Here is a 21,163-nt window from a genome sequence, read left to right as displayed (position 1 = left end):
CACACCTATTCCCCCTCCCCTCATCAATGTACCAATGACAGTTCCTTCTCATAAAGCAACACCCATTGGAAGTGAGTTTTTGAAGTTCCTTTTGGAAGAAGCTACACTTAAATAATGTAATATAGAATGGGTGACCGCGCTTCCTTCCCATTTCCTTTCACAGCAATTCCACCACTCGACCTACATTTCCACCTTTAACCATGTTGAAAAATAACAAATCAATCCTGTCACAAAATGCACAACTACAAATTAAAACAAAAAAGGGCAAAGGTGTTGTTTTTCATCCAACAAAGCCTGTACTGTACTTCAACCTTGTGCAAGCCACGGAAGAACCAGAGTTAAGACTTAACTCTGTGGAATAATACTACAATGAAGCTGAGTTAACTGATTTCAACAAGATAGGGGTTGAAACACTCCATTCCGAACTGTGCAGCAACCTAGAAGACGGTACAAGATACACTTTTGCTTGGAGAGTGATGAGGATTGGTAATCGTCTAGTGCAACCAGCCTACATGCCTCTTATTACGGATGTTGAGGCGTATTTGCATAAGGGAGTTGCTGTGTTCTTCAAATGGTATTGTGAACTTCATTGTCCATCCACTCCAACGTATATACCGAGAGTGATTCTTCCTGTCTTTGATTTGAAGACATTGATCAACCCAAATGATATCCCAATTTACTCCCTCCCACTACAGAGTAGTAAGATTATATTGGGAGCGAACAAGGCTGGACTCCATTTGATGGAGGTAACAGAAAATCTATATACCATAAGTGTATCGGATGAATCTTACATTACTTGATCAGGTTCCACTAGGTACTTTCAAGCAATTGTTAGAGCAGACAGGGCAGATAAGTTGCCACGTCAAAATCAATTACCTAAGGGTTCGAAGGTTATTCTGTGGAACGGGAGGAATGTCCACCGGCCATCATTCAAACAGAATATTCAGATCATTCGCGAAGCATATAAACCTATGTTAATTGTAATCACAGAGGCAAGAGTGTCAACGCCAATGTTGCACAGAGTCTGAATAGATATGGGAAGTGGTTACAAGGTGGACGAGGTTGGCCCAAACACTGGTTTGGGTGGGGTGCTTTTAGCGTGGGATTTCTGGGTGGAGCCATACTACACCCACAGGCAATCAAGCTTGTACGGGCATATTGTGTCTTTCTTTAATATGGTAAAGTACCTCAAAATACCAATGGTTTTTTTTCGCTTTAACTTTGATAAAAAAAAAATTGTTAACTCTGTTATAAAAATGCAGCCAGGCTACGAAGAAATGAACAGATTGGCAGGAGAGTGCCCGTCTTAGAACATAATGGATGTTAGCGAAGAGAATGGTAGTGACGATGCTGATGAGATAATGGCTAACTGGTTCACCAATACAGGTCTAGACGATGACCCTAGGGTACATGATTGGGACTAAGGCTTAAAGGATGCAGTAGGGAGGACCATTTTCCAGTAGTTATCAAGTATTGAATGTAATGAATGTTATGAACAAGTTTTCATGAGTACCCTTTAGCAGCAAAAGATTTCTACTATGTAGTTGTTTATTTTGTTAACTTAGAATGTGATCACTGTTATCAAACTTGAATGTTTCAAAGCAAAGTAGTTTGTGGTTGTACGGTTTATTGAATGGAGTATGGAATGTCTATCACCCTAAAATGAATTGGTAATGTTGCAACTTACCTAGTACTCAGTATTGTACCATGCTCAAAACACTACATTATAACAATTCCAACATCCCAACGAACAATAAAATAGTTTTGGATCGAGCCTTTAAACATCAGCCTAGCCATAATGCTGCACGTGTAGGTCCTAATCTTTACAGACTAATGCGTCCATGAATACATGCCATCCTCTGTTCAAATGGAGTAAAAAATACTAGTATAAACCATTACATGTAAGCCATGTACTCAGTTACATCACCTCAGTTGTTCCGGCAACGTTAGTACACGTATGATATATCATAATTCAAAAGAATGTTCGGAAGAGCAATCATCGCTATCGGTTCCGCCGTCACTAACTTCCGGAGTGGCAGATCTCGTGCTGGTGCGTTGCAAATTGGCATGTTGTTCCTCGAGTTGTTTTTTTCCTTCTAGTCCGCATACAACGACAAGTTTTAGCATAGTTCAATATTACTAATTTGTAGAATTGTATGTATATGTTATCATAACTTCCCCATAGAACGAAGCCGGATAAAAGGTGTCAAGTATGAACTAAGTTGCATGCTGTAATAATTAAGTCACTGTGAGTTAGGATGGTAAAAACAAAGACAAAGGCATGAAGAACAATTATGCACAAATATATAAATAAAAAGAAAACAAAAACACAAAGTTATCAGGTTGTTTTTGTTTCTTCTTCTTATAACCAGTCTTTGCTTTGGACTTGTTTCTGCTACCCTTAGGTCTCCCCCTTCGCCTCTTCTTTGTAACAGGGTCTAACACAGGTTCAGTATTCTGAGATTTTGGCCGTGGCGTTGGAGCCTATACTGGAGCCTCTACGTGGGACCCTGTTACTGGTACATTGTCATGATCAGTAGATAAGTCAGTAACGTCGTGTTGGGATGAACGAGTTACCTCTTCATTCAATACGGTGGACTGCATTGGATTATCTGGTTTTCTAATAGATGAAGAGGTGGTTCCTTCTCCAGCTTCAGTAGGAAAATTAACAACTTCACGCATTATATGCAGTTGATCTCTTTTCTGCTTTGCTTCATCTACTTCACTCTTCAGCTTGCTAAGGATTTTCATTACAAGGACGGTTTCATCATCCACATTTGCAGCAACTTCGCAAATGGACTCAAAATTACATAAGATTGCATTGAATCTTTTCACTTGGACAATTTTGGACGGGTCATGGTACGGGACTATTACTCGTGTGTGCCTCCTTTGTACATCCTTGCGCCATCGAGTCAGGATGTATTTGTCCAGTATGTCAAACACCAGATTCTGGTCAAGAATCCTAAACATGTGTTTACACATTATTCCACAGCTCTCAAACTTGCGGCAGTCAAAGGACACCTCTTTGCTGATATTGTCAAAGGTGACCTGGTAAAACCTCCTCCGGTCTGTTATGACTTCCTCCCTTTCCCCTGCTGGAATTATCCATACACGGTCCTCAACCAGGTATTGCACAACAGTTTCACTAATCATTTTCTCATCACGGCAGTAGCAATACATCAATCTAGACAATTCAGCTTGAATTTCTTGGAATTTGGTGTCGGTGTAAATCTTCTGAAACAACTTTTCAAGCTTGAACTCGCTCAAGAGCCTACAAACATACTTTGTGCAGTTTGCATGTGCATCTGTTTCATCTTTGACCCGCTTGGTCATGGCTCTAGTATACTGTTTAGGAAATTCATGCAATTTGGTTTTCCTACTAACAAAACCATCGAAGAAGCTATTAATACTCTCCACTCTTTGAGTAGTCTTCATCCACGCCCAAAAAAACTCTTTCATATAAGTGGGGACCCACATCTCTCGTTCTTTGAACATGTACGTCACCCATTCATTATTTTCGAGTTTGTACTTTTCAATGAATGAACACCAATTTCGCTCGAACACTTCCAGGATGAAGCTCTCATAGATCACACTTTTGAGCAAGTTTTTAAATTCTGAATACCTATATATCAAAAATAATAAGAACATATGTCATGCACAACTTTACACAAGGCATAACACATTAACCTTCCATCCAAAGGCACATAATCTGAACAAATATAACCTGGATTCTCAGATGCATCCAAAGACAAAACACCAGTATACTATGGAAAACACACCACCTATGACATGCAAATCCATCAACTTCAACTAATATGCCACACAATCCAAAACATGCATGGCATAACACAAGGGAATCCAGATTTGACAATCCATATCAGAGAGATAATTCTTAAAAATTGAACTAAGATTTAAAATAGCCTTAAAACTTACAATGGGCATTTCCCAAGCTTCTCAGGAAACTTAGAAGTGATATGCCAAATGCACCACATGTGCCGAGTGTCAGGCCTTAGTTCTTCCAAAGGTTTACGCATTGTCGGCGCTTGATCAGTCAGAATACCTATTGGCGCTTTCCCTCCCATACAAGACAGCCACTGCCGAAATATCCACCGAAACGTATCAGAGTCCTCGTGAGAAACTAAAGCACAGCCAAGTAGAATAGACTGCCCATGATGATTTACCCCGACAAAATTCGCAAATGGTAACTCGTAGTCATTAGTCAGGTAAGTTGCATCAAAGCAAACTACATCGCCAAAGTATTCATAGGCAGCCCTACTACGAGCATCCACCCACAAGACGTCCTTTAATCGACCATTTTCATCTAAATGGTTTACATGAAAAAAGTTCTGATTATCAGCCATCATGTACTCAAAGTAGGACATCATGGCTGCCGAGTCACCACCTACCATTTTCAAACGCCTCGCCTTGTAAACCTCATGCTGCATATCCTTCACAGTCATTTGCATGTTGCAACCATCTTTCATCTCAGCAGCAAAACATCAGTGGATATGAGAAACAAGAACCCCCTCTTCATAGAAATCCATCAACCTCTAAGCCATTTTCTTTGTAAATTGCTTCATACGATACTCCTTTACTAAATTAGCTTGGCTTGGGTGCGGTGTATGATTATTATGCTTGAGAATAACAGTTTTCAACTCCCAATCACCATCACCATTAACACTAGCATAGATCCGCCAACTGCACTCACACTTTTTAGACTTCCTCATGCCACGATTCAATTCAGGTTCTGAAATAGCACTACCAACTGAGCCACGGACCTCCATGGCTTTAGCCCTCTTCTTTACCTCCCGCACAACCCTCATGTCCGGTCTCCCCCAACATTCACACCTCCATGTGGACCCCCTACGCTCCCTTTCTTTCTACTCCGTCTTCTTAGAAAATGAACCTTGAATCCTAGTGACACCAAATCCACATTGCTCACCATATTCCTTTAAGTATGATTCTACATCTTGCCATAACTTGAAGACCATTCCAAGCTTTGGAGATTCAACCGTGTGCACTACATTTACCATATTACTAGAAACAACAGTATGGACAGTTTCTGCTGTCCATAATGGGGTCCTGCTACGGCCCTGGATATCAGCATCACCATCAACACATGGAGACTTAGATGATTCCCCATTCTCAACAACAACATGTGCCCTTTCAGGAGACTTTGGAACATCAAAATCAACCCCTCCACCACCATCTCCAACTACATCAGAATCAATCTCTACAACACACTCTTCAACTATATTTTCCCTATCAACATTACCCGCCATTGCTAGACAGGTCAAGCATAACAACTCAGTGTCACTCCACATAAAATAAACACATTATTCCAGATATAACTCATGAACACATAAAATAAACACATTATTCCAGATATAACTCGTGAATAAACCAGAATTAAGGATCTTTTTTCAATAGTTCTTAAATCCAAAACAACAACATTACAAAAATGAAGCACACACTACAAAAATTAGATCAACAACGCTGCCATGGCAACCACATCAGCTGTAATTGAACACACCCCAATTCAATTACAAATCAATTATTCTTACAAACAAAACAACCACTCTTCAAAAAAAAACGAATGTATCTCCCAACACAAGCAAAAGTCTAGGGTTTCAACGAATTAAGCAAATTTCGGGCATACCTTATTTTTCAAAACAATTCGCCAGAAGGGTTGTAGCTCACCAACAGCACCACAATCATCGAATTTAGGGCAACGGAAAGCGGCGACAATTTGTACTAAATACAGAAAATTTTCGACACCTCCATTACTGTACTTCTGAGCTACAATTTTTTTTCCCTCTTTTTTTGCCTTCAATCGAATTGGGGAAATAGCTACTGAGTACTGACCGTGGTCAATTTTATCAAACGACGTTAAATTAGAGTTAGCGAACGTTAACAAACGGTGGTTTTCACCGTTTATGACTTTTCCATCACCTTTTCACTGTATACATTATTTTATTTAACTGATGCATTTCTAAAAGCATTTTATTCACAGAATTGCCATCCGATTTCCTTTGTTTGTTAATCGTTGAGATTAATTGGGGCCTCCTCTGAAATGAATGATTAAAACAATAAAAGGATAAAAAAAAATTTAAAAAAAGACAAAAAAGTACTCGTAATATCTACCAAAACAGTGTCATTTTGACACCAACCTAAACAAGAAAACGAGTTTGGCTTTAATACGAGAGGAATAAGTATTGGCGCATAGGCCCTATATATTTCACTTGCAAACAGGATGACATTTTTGTAAATAATGGAAATCTGAGAAAAATCGGTGGTAGAAAATATGATGACAAAATGTACCACTACATGCATAATAGTACATAATAGTACACAAAAATGTACCACTGTACCATTAAAAGAGAGAAAATGTACCACCGAATCCCCGATTGCCCTCTTATATGCATGCAAAATACATAGGCCCTATGCGCCTATATGCACTTTAATACTAATACGTAATTTACATAGCCAGCACTAACTAGGGTATAATAATTTCGATAGGTTTTGTGTGAGACCGAACTCACTTTCTAAGTTTCTCCCATCACAATTCACAACTTGGATCTTGTATAGTTGGGGTTCTAGACGAAGACTTGGCTTCTATGGAGTTTGTGACGACGATAATCTTTATGGTGGGGATTTGGATGTGAAAAAGAGGAGGATTGAGTTAGGGAGGAGATAACGTGATAAGGAGAGAGGTGTTTTGTGGGTAGGGCAGCGGTAGTGAGGGAGGTGGTGGCAAAGAGGGTTTTTTTTTTTGGGTTTGTGGCTGAAGAAGGTTTTCCTGGGGAATGACAATATTTGGTGTTTATGTGTAGACGGACTCACCGTTAGTCCGTTCTACACAATACTTTTTCTAATAATTTTGGTATGACTTATACGCCATTGACGGTGGTGGAAGGGAGATGGTGGGAGATGGGGTTGAAGACGGTAGTGTAATATCCAAAGCCACTTATACAAAAGGTAGTTAAGTGATAAAATTTCCTATAATTAATTGATCTCACCTTTAATTATTCGTAATTAACCCCATGTTTCGGAAAGTTTTGAGATTATGGTGGCAAGGACACCTTGTGAGTTGTGAGAATAGCACTTATTTGGGTGGATTCAAAAGTAAAATGATGGCTTAGAGGCCTTAGACTATTACTACTTCAAATGAAATAAGAAAATCTGTTTGAATTTTTTGAGGTCCCATTTGCTCCTTATATCCAATTAATATGAACTTTGATTATACTTGTATCTGTAAGTTAAATAATCAAAGATCCCTATAAATTGATGACAAGTAGCTAATTACACAATAATAATAATAGTATACCCTAAAATGATCAATCCCCTGCATTAGCTCTTAGTAGGCATCATCAATCATCAATGCTGTAGGATGATAGCTTTGATATCACTTAACAAGTGAAATTATGCTGTTGTAGTGTTGTTAGACAAATCCTTCCATCAAACTAGCGATTTCTAATGTATTGGTATCGTAAAAAATAAAATCTTGAAATCAAGATAAAGAGGACTTGATTCAACCCAACAATCACACCCTTTTGAATCAATACTGTAAGTGAACTTTAATGAGCTACACTCAACTATCAAGTCTACTGAAGAATTTACAGTCTGTACAATGGAATGAAGGTTTTATATTCAGCCACCGGAAAGTGAATGCCAGGAAGACCAAAATTCAAAGGGCATCTCCTATGAACAAACTAAATTTATTGTGCATATCTTCGAAAAAACCAACCAACATATGCATTGCCTCTGATCTGGATGTGCATGCACCTTGATTGCTCTTTGTGGCCTTGCCTGATTTAGAATAATTATCTTGTTTTCAGCAATCAATGAAATCCTTCAAAGAAAACGGAGGGCCATCCTGAAAACACCACAAGTAAAGCATAGAGTTCATTCAGATTTGACTCATTTGAGTCCAACGATCAACCGTTCCATAAAGCTTTTGTCATGAATAAATCGATAAAATAGTAGAAAATTCCTTTATGAAGAAAGAGGAAAAAAAAAAAGAGTATTAGTGTGTTTGGATTGAAGGAAATGGAAGGAAAGGAAGGGAAGGGAAGGGAAATGAAGGGAGGGAGTATCTTTCATTTGGATAGCAAATTGGGGATGAAGGGAATTGGAGGGGAGAGAAATGGAGGGATTAAATTCTAAGAAAATGATCCCTCCAACAATGGAGAGATTTAGAAGGAAAACTCATCATTTTTCCTTCCTCTTCCTTTCCCTTCCCTCCCCTTCACCTCCCTCCCCTTCTTTTCTTTCCCAAACAAGCTGATAGAGAGGGGCATCACTGCATATACATTCAGAATTCTCTCCCTTTGCCAATTTCAAAGATTGCTTAGGAATTTCTACAACCACAAAGAAAGCAAATTGCACAGGAACTAGAGTATGAATTAGGAAAGAGACTCCGAAATAGTATGGGGTTTCGCAACCTAATTTTGTCAGTTTTCATACCAAACACTAAAATTTTAATCCAGACACTAGTTCTTTTAAACCTCCAAGGACTAAGACAAGCTTTATGAATTTCATCATTACAACGGTACAATCATCATAGTACATCATAAAAAAAGGGGATTTAAAGAGTAGGCTTTAACAGCTTAAAATCATCAATAACTCAAAAGATAAGGTCTCATAGAACTGATAGAAGGGAAAACAGGCAACTCGCACACCAGTGTGCCGATAAGTCTAACTTCTAGAATACAGATCTCATTTTCGGCAGATTTTTGTGCCTTTGATATAAAGTACTACACGTGAAGGACAAAATACTAATGAGCCAAACAAATTGTCTATCAATAACCAGCCCACCAATCAAACTAGGCCCCATAAAAGTATAAGCTTCCCCACTCAGGTGCAAATGAAGTTTCAAAAGCACCAATCCAATTTAAAATACTTTGGTACTACATACAAGGAGAATGATTTCTCACAACTACTATCCTATATCATTCAGCTATCAAAAAACATGGATGAGAAGCAGAAGCCTCTATGCATTCATATTAAGATCACCTTACTAAGTTCTTTACTCAAGTGTTGGATCATAATAGGAGAACGATCTCTCTCAACTACTATCCTAGATTAAATGTATATCAGAAGATATTGGTGAAACAAGCCTTGATGCATTCAGATAAGAGTATTCATACAAGATTACCTTGTTAGGTTCCTGGCTCAAGTGTTGTTTAACAACAGTCATCTGCTGAATCAGCCTTTCCAAGGACGAATAGCTTGGTTGCTTGGTATGTGCTACACCAATGAATTCCAGAGAAAATATTAGAACTTGTAAGACGTGCTAGACATTTTACTTTTCAAATACAAAGTTCACAAGATTGAACTTTAAAAAGATATACATTAAAGTAAATGAGCCAGAAAACATGTTATATACATACATGTACCTAAAATTGCGCGATTTATCTTATCTGCAATATCTTGTCTATAGTCAAGGCTGATAAGATGAAATGATGGTGATTTTTCTGGTTCATCGTAAGCAAGCAAAGCCAAAAACTCCTGCAACAAATGCAACTTATTTTCAGAGATAACATCATACACGTATACTAGGAAGCAGAGCAGACATGGTTGAAATGATACCTCAAGCTTCACAACATACTTTTGCACACTGCCATAAGGACTCAGGTTCTCCTGAGCAAATCGAAGAGCTTCGCCGCTGTCAAGGGAATAATCTATTAATAAGAGACATTCTTTGTGAAGTACGAGAAACATTAAGTGTAATATTTACCATTGTCCTGAGCACACAAGCTTGACAAAGTGAAGGCTCAAAAGATCAAAGTGCAAATCCGTATTTTCCTCTAGTAAATCTGGTGCTACTTCTTTTGTGAGTTCAATAGCTTTGAGGGTGTTGTCTTCTAAGATAAACTTGATGATTCCTAACATAAATGGGAAGTCAAAACACATACTTGGAGTAAAGCCAGAGCAAGAGTAATGCATGAAGAAATTAAATAGAACAAACAGCACATCTAGATTTTGCCTTGCAGGCTGCATAACAAAGGATAATTGCTCCATAAATAAATAACTAGTTTTTCTCTCATTTAAACTAGTGGCCAACTACATGTGGATTCTTTTTTAGGTGAAGCTTTCATCTGGACATGGCTTTGCATAACATTGACACAAATGACATGTTCCAGAAAAGGCTGACTTTAGCAATCTCACAAGACATGGATACACTTTGCCTAGTTCATAGGCTGGGATGGCACAAGTTCTTTGAACTAAATGTTTACAACGTATTAAGACATTTGAGAGTCTGGGTTTGCCCCCTTCTCGGTCTTGGAGTTTCCATGAAAGGAATGTATTGAGTTCACCAGTTCTGAGTCATAATCCATGCTCACAGAGGAAAACTATATATTCAATTCATTGGTGCTCCATGCTTCTTTTTCAGTGCTACCACATACTTCATGAGTTTGTAAAGTACCTACTTTCATCTATACCTTTCCTTTCAATAATTACTATACTGGGAGAGACATATCTTAAACTTTCCTTGTCTACAAGTATCATAATTGTGACAGGTATTTCAAAAAATTATCCATTTAATCAGACATTAAAAGTGAATATACTAATACCTTATATCACTCCTGCATATGCCCTTTTTAGGGCCTAGCAATTCAGACAATAGGATTTTGATACCTAAGGTCTAAGGATACCTTCACCGTTTTCTAAAAAGTATGATTGTTTTCGAACCATATATAGCTTGAATCAAGCTATGTCACAGATATACAAATCATAGAAAAATTCACTTATAAGGAGGTAGTTGGAGTCTTGGGGAGGGGGTTTACTTTTTCTTCTATCGATATCTTCAAGACAATCAGTCGGCTGCTTTATCCCAGTACATTCAACAAAGGACTCCGCGGTCTCTTTAAAACAATTATGTACAAGATATGATAGCACGATGTTGTGGGTGTCACTGTCACTTACAGCCTGTCAGGAAGAAAAAAGAAAAAAAAGATGAGATAACTAGATAACTTAAAGCACTGAAAATATAAAACTGTAATCAATATCCAGGGAGCTCAATGATCATTTGATCACATAGAATTAAAATAATTTGCAACTGCAAATCCCAGCTAGAACGGAGACCATCCATCAACATATAAAGTGCAATGACAAATAATCTATTACTGAATTGCTAATAAGATTAAGTTGTCAGATACCTCCGTCTGAATGATTGGAATCCTCGTTCCACCCATAGTAATGCAAAAGTTCAAACACGTGATTTTAGATAATTCAACAGCCAAATCCCAATCCGCTAGTTTTAATACAAAATTTATCACAGAATAGTATATGAGTATATGACACATAAACAACCTATTTAAAAAGAGACATATAATTGTTCATCTAATTTGAAATAGAACCCCTCAGTCTGAAAGTATATTCTACACTGTTTTTGAAGCCAATAAGACATAAAGTCCTCAACACTTCTCAATCATATCCTAAATTAGTACATTGTAAGCTCTGGACAACTTAAGGTTCAGTTAACTAGGTGGCAGATCCAAACAATCCTTCTCAATTCTTTACCGGATGAAAACTGGTAATAAGAGCTCATCAATTAAACCAGGTCATATATACACTTATCAAACCCATTAAATATTTTATAAGTACAATCCAACAAGCAAAAACTATAACAGAAACAGAATCTGGAGACTAAAAAACTAATCTACATCAATATCATATTAACATTCATGAAAGTGGCCAAGTCAGCATTGGATACGACTATCCACATCAGATTGATACATTCAGAGTTTGTATGTTTTAGATAAGCAAATAAGGCTAGGTCACTTGAGACTACATTGGTACAATAGAAAGGTAAAAGTTTGAATAGTGAAGAATAACCGTTGCATTTAACTCAATTCCTAACAACATATCACTGCGGTCTAATGTGGCATATTATTTGGCAATAGAGGGAGGGTCAATAAAAAAAAAATGCAGCCATACATGTAGGCTACATTCATTGCTCATTATGCAATAACAAATAACATCAAAAAAAGACGACCAAAGCTCATTTATCAAAAGCTAAAAGTAACATTGCTTCCTCCGGATCACTAGGGTACTCAAAGCATGTTCTAAATACCTAACCAACACATTCAATTCAGTAGACTTTTGATGCAGAAAAACCGCCATCGCCAAACACAATTTGCACAATGTAACCCGGTTCAAGCACATGCTAAGTACAAATCAACTCCCAACAAATACAAAATCCATCAAAAAATTAACAAGAAGCAACCTTTTCGAAAACTATTACTCCGTAGATTAGACCCTTGTATCAGAAAACACCCAAGCAACTTAACCAATCATATTCAACCCAAATGTTAAATTTCTCCCCAATATCAACCTGATCAGATAACATTGCACTAGCAGTCTAGCATTACAGATCCAACCAAACACAATTAAACCACCCAAAATGAAATACAACCCACCTACATTGTTCAAATCAATTTACAAAAATAATTCTAATCACAAAATCCTACCACATAGTAACAAATAACAAAAAAATTAGGGTTTTGAATTTCGCTAGTTCTGCGGAAAAAAAAATCCCCTTTTACAAAAATTACAATCAAAGGGTAGAACATAAGCAGCAAAGTTGAAAATTGAAGTAATTACTCGATGAAATTAGTACAAAGCAATGAAGGAAAATTTTAATTTTTTAATAAATTACAAAAAAAAACCCTAAAAAGATTGAAAATTTTAGTGAAAATACAACTTACGATGTTTTCGTAATGCCGCGGATCCAACTCCATTTCTCCGTTGAGAAGAATTTACAGGTGCCCGTGTGATTGGAATTGACAAGATAGAGAGATAGAAAGAGAAGAAAGATAGCCCAAGAATTTTGAGTCAAGTATAATAGATTTTAAATATAGAAATGGCAATTTATTGGAAGACTCTTTGGTGTTAAAGGCTATAAGGCTATAAGCTGCTACTTAGTACTTCTCATTTCAAAAGAGTTTCATCTTTATAGTAATCACCCTACTTAAAAGTTTCCAATTTCCAACTAATGTGTAGAGACTAGAAATGGAAATGGGTCGGACTGGCACGAGAGCCGAATAAGCACGAAATAAAAATAGTTTGATCTGACACGAACCTATTGCAAGTTCGAGATGGTACGAGAGGTAGGACTAATGTGTAGAGACTAAAGATGGAAATGGGTCGGCCGGCACGAGGGTTGAATAAGCACGACATAAAAATAGCATGACCCGACACGGAACTTATTGCAAGCTCGACATGGCACGAGAGGCAAGCACACAGGTGGGTCATGGATCGTGCATGGGCTTCATTTCTAAATTTTGGTATGAGCTCGGTGCGAGCATGATGGGTCGGCACACTTATACTTGACCAATTTAACCAAAAATATAAATATTATTAGGGGCTTGTTGGCATGGCACAACACGGGATGTGGGCTAGATTGTGCATGAGTTTCGTTTTTTAAAGATCGGAACAAGCCTGGCACAACACGACTATGCGTGATTATTACCCATTATTTGTTGGTACCTAATAGACTTCTTTAGTAATACTAAGCTTTGTTAGTACCAATAGACTTCTAACCAACTTTAAGTTTTGTTGGTACCAATAGACTTCTTTAGTAATACTAAGACAACATTCAATGTTCAAACACAACTTAATGCTCTCTAATCCTTTTCGTTATCCCCCTTTTCCAATCAGGTAGGTTTTAAAAAGTCTTCATTTACTAATACTTTTTACACAAAAAAAAAAAAAAAAAATTCAAACAATTTTTATACAATTTTCCACTAATTGACGTTGCCTTACATGATTTCGATGTTTAATCATCATTCTCTCTCCCCAAACATCACATAAGTTACCATGTCCTTTTTTTTTTCCCTTTTCATGTTTTTGAAAAGTGGAATTAATTAATGAAAAATTAAAATCTCTATTGCTTTAACAACTCCCATTATCATGATTCACTTTTCTTAATTTACTCCCTAATTTTTTTTTTAAAAAAAAAAAGAAACAAAAAATTTGAAATAATTATATAAACGGATTTTTCACCAAATGCCACTGAGTTATTTCGTAATTCACCATATACCACACAAAATTTTCTAATACACCAAATACCACTGAGTTTTTGGTAAATGTCACAACATACCATTAATGACTAACGGACGTTAACACCGTTAGTCATTAAGGCTAATAATGCCACGTGGCAGCTTGTGATTGGTTCCCTTCTAAATTATTTAATTTTAGCATAAATATTTAATTAATTATCAAATAAAAAAAATAAAAAACAAAAAATAACAAAAAATAATTAAAAGTAACAAAAAATAAAAACCAAAAAATAACCAAAAAGTAAGTTAAAATATTTTTTGTAAAATAAAAAACCCAACCCTTCTTCCACCCAGCCAGCCACCAGCCCCCCTGCCGGCGCCAAGCAACCCCACCCCCGGCCGGCAACGCCCAGCCTCTCTCCTCCCTTCATTCCTCCCAACACCAGCGCCCCAACGACCTTCCCCGTCCTCTCTCCTTTCTCGCACCTCACCATCACCGACCACCACCGAATTCCCTTTAATTTGGGCAAAAAAAAAAACCCCTAAAATTGGGGTAAACTGCAGTGAAATTAGTTTAGATTCAAAAATTATAGCAATTGGCAACACAAATTGTTGGAAATGGAGATTAGATGTGAAATTAGTGTTTATGAATTAGGGGTGGTGTTTGGGGAAAAGGGGAAATCGAAGGAGTTGGGGGAAAAAGGGGAATCGGAGTTGGGGGAAATCAGGGCAGGGGAAATCGGGGAAGGTGGCCGGTATCGAAAAGGGGAGGGGAAGGGGGTTTTGGGTGTGGTGGCCGGAAATCGAAAAGGGATGGGGAAGGGGGTTTTGGGTGGGGTGGCCAGAATCGAAAAGGGGAGGGAGGGGTGGGAGGCCGCCGGCGCACCTGTCGGTCTGGCCTCGGTGGCAAGGGGTTTGGCGGTGAGGTGGTCGGAATGGGCTGGCTGGTGGCAGCAGGTTTTTTTTTTTTTTTTTTACACTTTTACTTTTAATTATTTTTTGTTATTTTTTGGTTTTTATTTTTTTTATTTGATAATTAATTAAATATTTATGCTAAAAATTAAATAATTTAGAAGGGAATTAATCACAAGCTGCCACGTGGCATTATTAGCCTTAATGACTAACGGTGTTAATGTCCGTTAGTCATTAATGGTATGTTGTGACATTTACCAAAAACTCAGTGGTATTTGGTGTATTAGAAAATTTTGTGTGGTATATACTGAATTACGAAATAATTCAGTGGTATTTGGTAAAAAAATCCGTTAAATAAATAATAACAATTTACATTGTTTAAGTCATTAATAACTCAAGCCATAACGAACACCGGCTATTACCCTTACAACTTGTGCCCAACAAATCCAACATAGTAATGACAAATTGACAACGAAGAGAAAAGAACAAGATAGAGCCACGAGGTTCATGCACATATATTGGGTAACTACTCCATCCTTCTGGCTGTTATTGTAACACCAACAAACGTAACACACCAATCAACCTGTTTTCACCCTGTATTTTACTCATTTGCTTATTCATTCTAAGTCTTCAATCATTTGATCATTTCCCAATCCAAAAAATGAGCAAACTTTCTCTACTATTGCTACTATTATTCACCCTCCATTTTTCACACCATCTTTCTGAATCAAGCTCTGATCTTTTTGATTCATGGTGCAAAAAACATGGCAAAATATACCCATCTGAGCAAGAAAGACAACACAGGCTCAAAATTTTTGAAGACAATTTGGAATTTGTCAACCATCATAACAGCTTGGGAAATTCCACTTATACCCTTGCTCTGAATGCTTTTGCTGATTTAACCCACCATGAATTTAGAAGTTCTAAGCTTGGGCTTTCCAATTCTGCTAATGATTTCATCAGGTTGAAGCATAGTGAAAATCCTGTTCAGTTTCCTGATTTGGGTGTTCCTGATTCTGTTGATTGGAGGAATCAAGGTGCTGTTACTAATGTCAAAGATCAAGGAAATTGTGGTATGTTTTCTATGTTTTTTATGATTCAATTTTTGGGGTTTTAGTATTTTTGTGAAATTGAATTGAATTTTTAGGCTGGGTTTTACTGAAATTGTGAATTTTCACCTTTTAGTTTATTGGGTTGTTCTGTGTTTATGTTATTGTGGTTCTTTATTTTAAATTTTTTTTATTATTTTTGTGATTTAAGGTTAAGAAATTGTGGGTTTATTGACTGAACATCAAAATTAGCATCTGAAAGTTTTTTTGGTTGTTGGTTATTATTGATTGGGAATTTTGGGTTGATTTAATTGATAAACGGGAGATAATTGGTCTTCATCTAACTCACATTTTTTTTTAAGGTTTTCATCTTTCTGAATTATATAATGTAACTGAACAATGAACCAATAACGCTTAGGACAATGACATTCAATCTTGTTTAAAATTGAAAAGAGATATGACTTGGGCAATTCATGGTTATCCTTCTTGCAACCTTGAGACTACTTATAGTAGATGTCAAATGTAATATAGTATACACTGTGACATGGCCTATTTTTTTCCACTTTCAATGGAGCTGAAATATTTAATATTTGTTGGCTTTGATTATAATGTACCAAATCAAAATGACTAATTGAACTGGATGTACATGTTTATAATTGTGAAGAAGCCTACCCCTACCATCATTGCTTTCAGATCAATGGCCTAATGTAAAAGACCTTTTAACCGTAAGGGTAAGGTTGCAGATACCTGATAGTTGATCCTTCCAATTTTGCCGCCCTGGGTGATAAGCTGAAAGCCTTCTTAGAAGCATTGGGACAGTACTGATGTTGTTAATTGCTAAAATTCTGAAACAACTCAGGTTCTATTTTTTATATTATATTTTAAAAAGATTATTAGTTCTTGGAGGAAGTAGTGAAGTATGCTTATGAAACAATTCCTTTTTTCTTTTATTCTTTTGGTTTCAGAAATGAGTACTGCTTTGTTTTTCAGGTGCTTGCTGGGCTTTCTCCGCCACAGGGGCAATTGAAAGTGTAAACAAAATTGTCTCAGGCTCTCTTGTCAGCCTTTCCGAGCAGGAGTTAATTGACTGTGATAGAAGCTACAATGAAGGCTGTGATGGTGGGCTCATGGACTATGCTTACCAGTTCGTTATAGATAACCATGGGATTGACACTGAAAAAGACTACCCATACCAGGCTAAACAAAAATCTTGCAATAGGAACAAGGTAAGACACCTTCCGATTTATATATCTTTTAATTATATCCGTTTTATGCAATCTCACTTACCACACCTCAAGTATGGAGAAAAATATCAGCTAAAATTTAGTATTGGAGAGTTTAGGATTTTTTTTATCCTGATCATCGGAAAATCTTAAAAGTCTTTTCCTTTGTTATAAACATATATCATGGTTGATTTAGGATAGCTTGTATACAGAACAGTACAGAAAACAGCTATTGCACTGATAGTATAGTCTTATGGGAAGATATACAACTGATTTTTAGCTCCACCCCAATATTTGTTGGTGGAATTTGAAAAGTTTAACCAATGTAGGATTGTGCTGCTCTAGTGGATGAAGCTAAGACTAAAAGAGTAAACTCCTTTTTCATCTGTGTGTGTCTTTATTAGTTTAGTGACATATTAGCCTGGTGAGCATTCTGTGCAATGAGAACTAAAATTTTGCTCCGTTATTGATGCAATGACAGCTATTTTGAATTCATCCTGATCCATTTCTGTGTACTGCTATATTTTCCACTTGTATACCCTCTTGACAGTTTGGGACTACAACTATATGCCGTCTGTTAGACTGTCAGAGACATTTACTTAATTGCATGACCGCATGATGATTCCTCAGTGTCAAGTGTAAAAACATCTACTGCAGCAAGAGTTTAATTATTTTAACCTAGCCTGCATAGGTGATAGGGTGTACCGTGTAATAATCATTCTATAGTCTATACTCAAGAACTTGTCAACATTTCTTTATCCCAATCTTGTACACTTCATTTTGCCTTATGCACTTGAAAGTCCGATTTGGATCTTCAACTCTCAGACATGAGTGTGGCTGTATGGAGTATGGACACTTGACACTTCATTTTGGACTGAAAAGAAAGACATGTTTTGCAAAATAAAGGAGTTCAACACTTGGGACTCGTACCAGTTTGAGCATATAAATTTCCTTCCCAGTAGATACTAAAGTTATAATTGAAATAGCATTCACACTCCAAAAACACTCCGCCTTTGTGGAAAAGAAGAGAGAAATCAAACCAACCCTTTAATTGATCTAATGCTTCCTGTTTCAGCTTGTCTTTTATTGGCATAGTTGCTGACCTTTTGAGCTATAGAACTCAAAGAAACCTGTGTTTTTTCTATTGCAGCTTGCGAGACATGTGGTAACTATTGATGGTTATGCTGATGTCCCTCCTAATAATGAGAAAGAACTTCTAAAAGCTGTTGCCGCTCAACCAGTAAGTGTTGGCATATGCGGCAGTGAGAGAGCATTCCAGTTATACTCCAAGGTTAATTTCTTCGCTATTGGTCCTCTTGGCTTCTGATACAAAAAGCTTTTGTGTTTTGACATGAAGATTTTACTTGTTCAATTTTACTTGTTTTTTTTCTTTCAGGGAATCTTTTCTGGCCCATGTTCCACCTCTGTAGATCATGCTGTTCTGATTGTTGGTTATGGTTCAGAGAATGGAGTTAATTACTGGATAGTTAAAAATTCATGGGGAACTTCTTGGGGTATGAATGGCTATGTACACATGCAGCGGAACAGTGGAGATAAAAGTGGAATTTGTGGCATCAATGTGATGCCATCATATCCCACAAAAACAAGCCCTAATCCACCACCACCACCACCTCCCGGACCTACTAGGTGTAGTTTGTTCACATCTTGTCCAGCAGGTCAGACTTGCTGTTGTGCACGGAGCTTTCTTGGTATATGTACAACTTGGAAATGCTGCGAGTTAAATTCTGCAGTATGCTGCAAAGATCATATCCACTGTTGTCCTCATGATTATCCAGTATGTGATACACAAAGGAATCTTTGTCTCAAGGTTAGTATCTAGTTCATTCTGTTTAGCAAATGTTTAATTGACAGCTGGGGGTAATTGAAATAGCAGGAAAGAAAAGATCATTCATTGTGCATACACTTGAATTTCTGACTGCTGTGTGTAAAATTGTGTTTAGACACGATGGCTCTCACTTTTTAGTTAGACAAGAAAATTAAACAAATTGTGTTAAGACTCTTAAAAGTAACTAAGAGGGTCTCAGTTTAACTCTCAAACACCAAGACATTAAAGATCATCCCTAAAAGGTAAAAAAAGTCACCGATCTCCCAATAAGTTATTTGGAGACCGTTTGATACAACTTTTTGCCTGGTGGGTTTAGTTTTTCATATCTAAGAATGCTTTCTAACACCTGTTTGAATATCATGCTGTGTTATCTCTTGCAATATGCTGTCCTTTACTCCTTTTGAGTTTTGTGATTTTAATCATGCTGACTTGGTTGTGTGCTATGACTTATTAACAAATTACATTACAATTTCTTCTGCAATTGGTTGGAATTTGAATTTTATGGTTCTGTGATGTGGTTGATGAAGTGTTTAAATTGGTAATACTAACACAAACTCACAATTGTTGATCTTGCAGCGAACAGGATATATTACTTTAGCCAAACCATTTAACAGCAGACAGAGCAGCTTGTGAAGAATCTGGCAGTTTGAAGTTCCCTTGTATTCAGTAACTTGGTGTTTGAAACTATCCTTGGATGCTTGTACGTATTCTTTTTCACATTTCGACGATAGGGGGGCAAGGTAGATGAAGCTCCCCATGCTATATAGAGGAATTCATGCAGTATATTCGACATTGCGCATCTTTGTACTGTTGTACATGGTGGAAAATAGATACAGTTTGATGTCGTTTATGCTGAAGGAGAGTAGAGGGTGATGATTTTGCAGTATATGCCTTGTTAATATCATAGTGTTCTGCTGAAGAAGCTTTTCTACTCTTACAGCAGTGTTATTAAGGTCCGACAGTTAGATTTTCATGTGTTCATGTAATATACTGGTATTTGCCTTGCTATGGTTGTAAACAGGGTCAGGGCTCAAATATTCTTGGGGACATTGTGTTTTTTATTAATATAATCGGAGCCCTGAATGATGAGGAAAGCAGTTAAAAATCCGTTGCATAATGAGTGCAGTCGATGTTTATCAAGCTTCGGCTTCCATTAATTAATATTATCATAGTTCTTGCGTTTAAAAAATAATCAGTAGTCGATCCCCAAAAATATAATAGGTTTTTGGATATAAACACTCAAAACAGAGATGTACATGGTACCCAAACTTGAATCAATATTAGTCTTCAAAAAATTTAGATTTGGGTGCTCTATGCTTCAACAAATTCGTGTTTATGATGCTGTTTGCCGCATTTCCTGACGAGTTGAGACTTTAAGACAATGTGACACCTAAATCTAAAGAGTGTCTGACTTGAGTGACTGCTAGAGTAAATGGCCATCTCAGTGACCTTTAAGGCTTTAACATAAGTAATTGCACAGCAGCAAAGACCCCAAGTCATGCAAATAAGAACCAGAATCAAGCAAGTTCTTGTGGTGCAACTCAACTTTGAACAATTCTGTGCCCGAATTCATATCGAATTATCAAATAGCCAAGCGTCAGTGTTCATACACCACAACTAATGATATCTCAAATAATCAACTTCTGATTCATAGAAAAACAGTGAAAATGTCCTTCAGCAATTCCCAGTTGGGACAACAGATAAATACTCACTTATCTCTATATACATCTTGAAGCACTTGAGCAGTTAAAAAGTTCAAACACAGATGTGGCAGTTCTTCTAAACTGATTCTGAAGTAGAAGACCATGATTATACAATTCTTGATTTGTATATGCAATGATAAGGCAGAGGCGTACATGCAGCATGCCCATGCCGCAATAGGAGGACCTGCCGTCGCTTCTCAGGTAATCAGAAAATGTGCAGGAAACTGAGCTGTTTCTATCAATTGTCAAGTTATAGCAATGCAGTAGTCATATAATCTAACCGTCACCTGCATTGATATTTTAGTCGAAATTGAGGTAACTATGCCACTCAAGTATGTTCATTGCTAGAAGGTAAAGTGACAAAGAGGACACCAGACTCTACTAAGAGGAAAAAGATAGATGGGCAATCTTTACAGACAGAACA

General features: G+C 37.1%; 3 protein-coding genes across 4 annotated transcripts; 1 reads left to right on the top strand and 2 right to left on the bottom strand.

The window, feature by feature from the left end:
• Positions 1–2,356: 2,356 nt before the first annotated feature.
• Positions 2,357–7,322, bottom strand: LOC110723303 (protein FAR-RED IMPAIRED RESPONSE 1-like). Its single transcript, XM_021902654.1, has 3 exons — positions 5,660–7,322; positions 3,934–5,284; positions 2,357–3,622 (listed from the first exon to the last, which is right to left on the bottom strand). The coding sequence occupies exons 2-3, from the start codon at positions 4,482–4,484 to the stop codon at positions 2,485–2,487; spliced, it is 1,689 nt and encodes a 562-aa protein (XP_021758346.1). The 5' UTR covers positions 4,485–5,284; positions 5,660–7,322; the 3' UTR covers positions 2,357–2,484.
• A 188-nt stretch (positions 7,323–7,510) lies between these two features.
• On the bottom strand, positions 7,511–12,944 carry LOC110723304 (glucose-induced degradation protein 8 homolog). 2 transcript variants are annotated; one of them, XM_021902655.1, is made up of 7 exons: positions 12,714–12,944; positions 10,791–10,932; positions 9,740–9,887; positions 9,592–9,667; positions 9,393–9,510; positions 9,158–9,249; positions 7,511–7,876 (listed from the first exon to the last, which is right to left on the bottom strand). In XM_021902655.1, the coding sequence occupies exons 1-7, from the start codon at positions 12,744–12,746 to the stop codon at positions 7,835–7,837; spliced, it is 651 nt and encodes a 216-aa protein (XP_021758347.1). In that variant the 5' UTR covers positions 12,747–12,944; the 3' UTR covers positions 7,511–7,834. The 2 variants fall into 2 exon arrangements, with proteins under 2 accessions (XP_021758347.1, XP_021758348.1); XM_021902656.1 differs by having other exon boundaries at positions 9,399–9,510; positions 12,714–12,943.
• A 2,245-nt stretch (positions 12,945–15,189) lies between these two features.
• LOC110723301 (ervatamin-B-like) lies at positions 15,190–20,193 on the top strand. The gene is made up of 5 exons (XM_021902652.1): positions 15,190–15,991; positions 16,958–17,193; positions 18,341–18,481; positions 18,587–19,018; positions 19,613–20,193. The coding sequence occupies exons 1-5, from the start codon at positions 15,580–15,582 to the stop codon at positions 19,667–19,669; spliced, it is 1,278 nt and encodes a 425-aa protein (XP_021758344.1). The 5' UTR covers positions 15,190–15,579; the 3' UTR covers positions 19,670–20,193.
• Positions 20,194–21,163: the final 970 nt, after the last annotated feature.

Source organism: Chenopodium quinoa, unplaced genomic scaffold, assembly GCF_001683475.1.
Source record: "Chenopodium quinoa cultivar QQ74 unplaced genomic scaffold, ASM168347v1, whole genome shotgun sequence".
In the NCBI taxonomy this organism is placed as follows: domain Eukaryota; kingdom Viridiplantae; phylum Streptophyta; class Magnoliopsida; order Caryophyllales; family Amaranthaceae; genus Chenopodium; species Chenopodium quinoa.
The sequence above is the reverse complement of the archived record's forward strand: the minus strand, read 5'-3'. Positions and strand labels throughout refer to the sequence as shown.

Excerpts from the sequence above, each read along its gene's own strand:
- LOC110723303 (XM_021902654.1), bottom strand. The coding sequence starts at position 4,484 with ATGAAAGATGGTTGCAACATGCAAATGACTGTGAAGGATATGCAGCAT. Across the intron at positions 3,623-3,933 it reads AAGCTTGGGAAATGCCCATT|GTATTCAGAATTTAAAAACT; the intron begins GTAAGTTTTAAG and ends TTTGATATATAG.
- LOC110723304 (XM_021902655.1), bottom strand. The coding sequence starts at position 12,746 with ATGGAGTTGGATCCGCGGCATTACGAAAACATC. Across the intron at positions 10,933-12,713 it reads CGCGGCATTACGAAAACATC|GCTGTAAGTGACAGTGACAC; the intron begins GTAAGTTGTATT and ends TCTTCCTGACAG. Across the intron at positions 9,888-10,790 it reads AGATATCGATAGAAGAAAAA|GAATCATCAAGTTTATCTTA; the intron begins GTAAACCCCCTC and ends CATTTATGTTAG.
- LOC110723301 (XM_021902652.1), top strand. The coding sequence starts at position 15,580 with ATGAGCAAACTTTCTCTACTATTGCTACTATTATTCACCCTCCATTTT. Across the intron at positions 17,194-18,340 it reads AATCTTGCAATAGGAACAAG|CTTGCGAGACATGTGGTAAC; the intron begins GTAAGACACCTT and ends TTTCTATTGCAG. Across the intron at positions 18,482-18,586 it reads CATTCCAGTTATACTCCAAG|GGAATCTTTTCTGGCCCATG; the intron begins GTTAATTTCTTC and ends TTTTTCTTTCAG.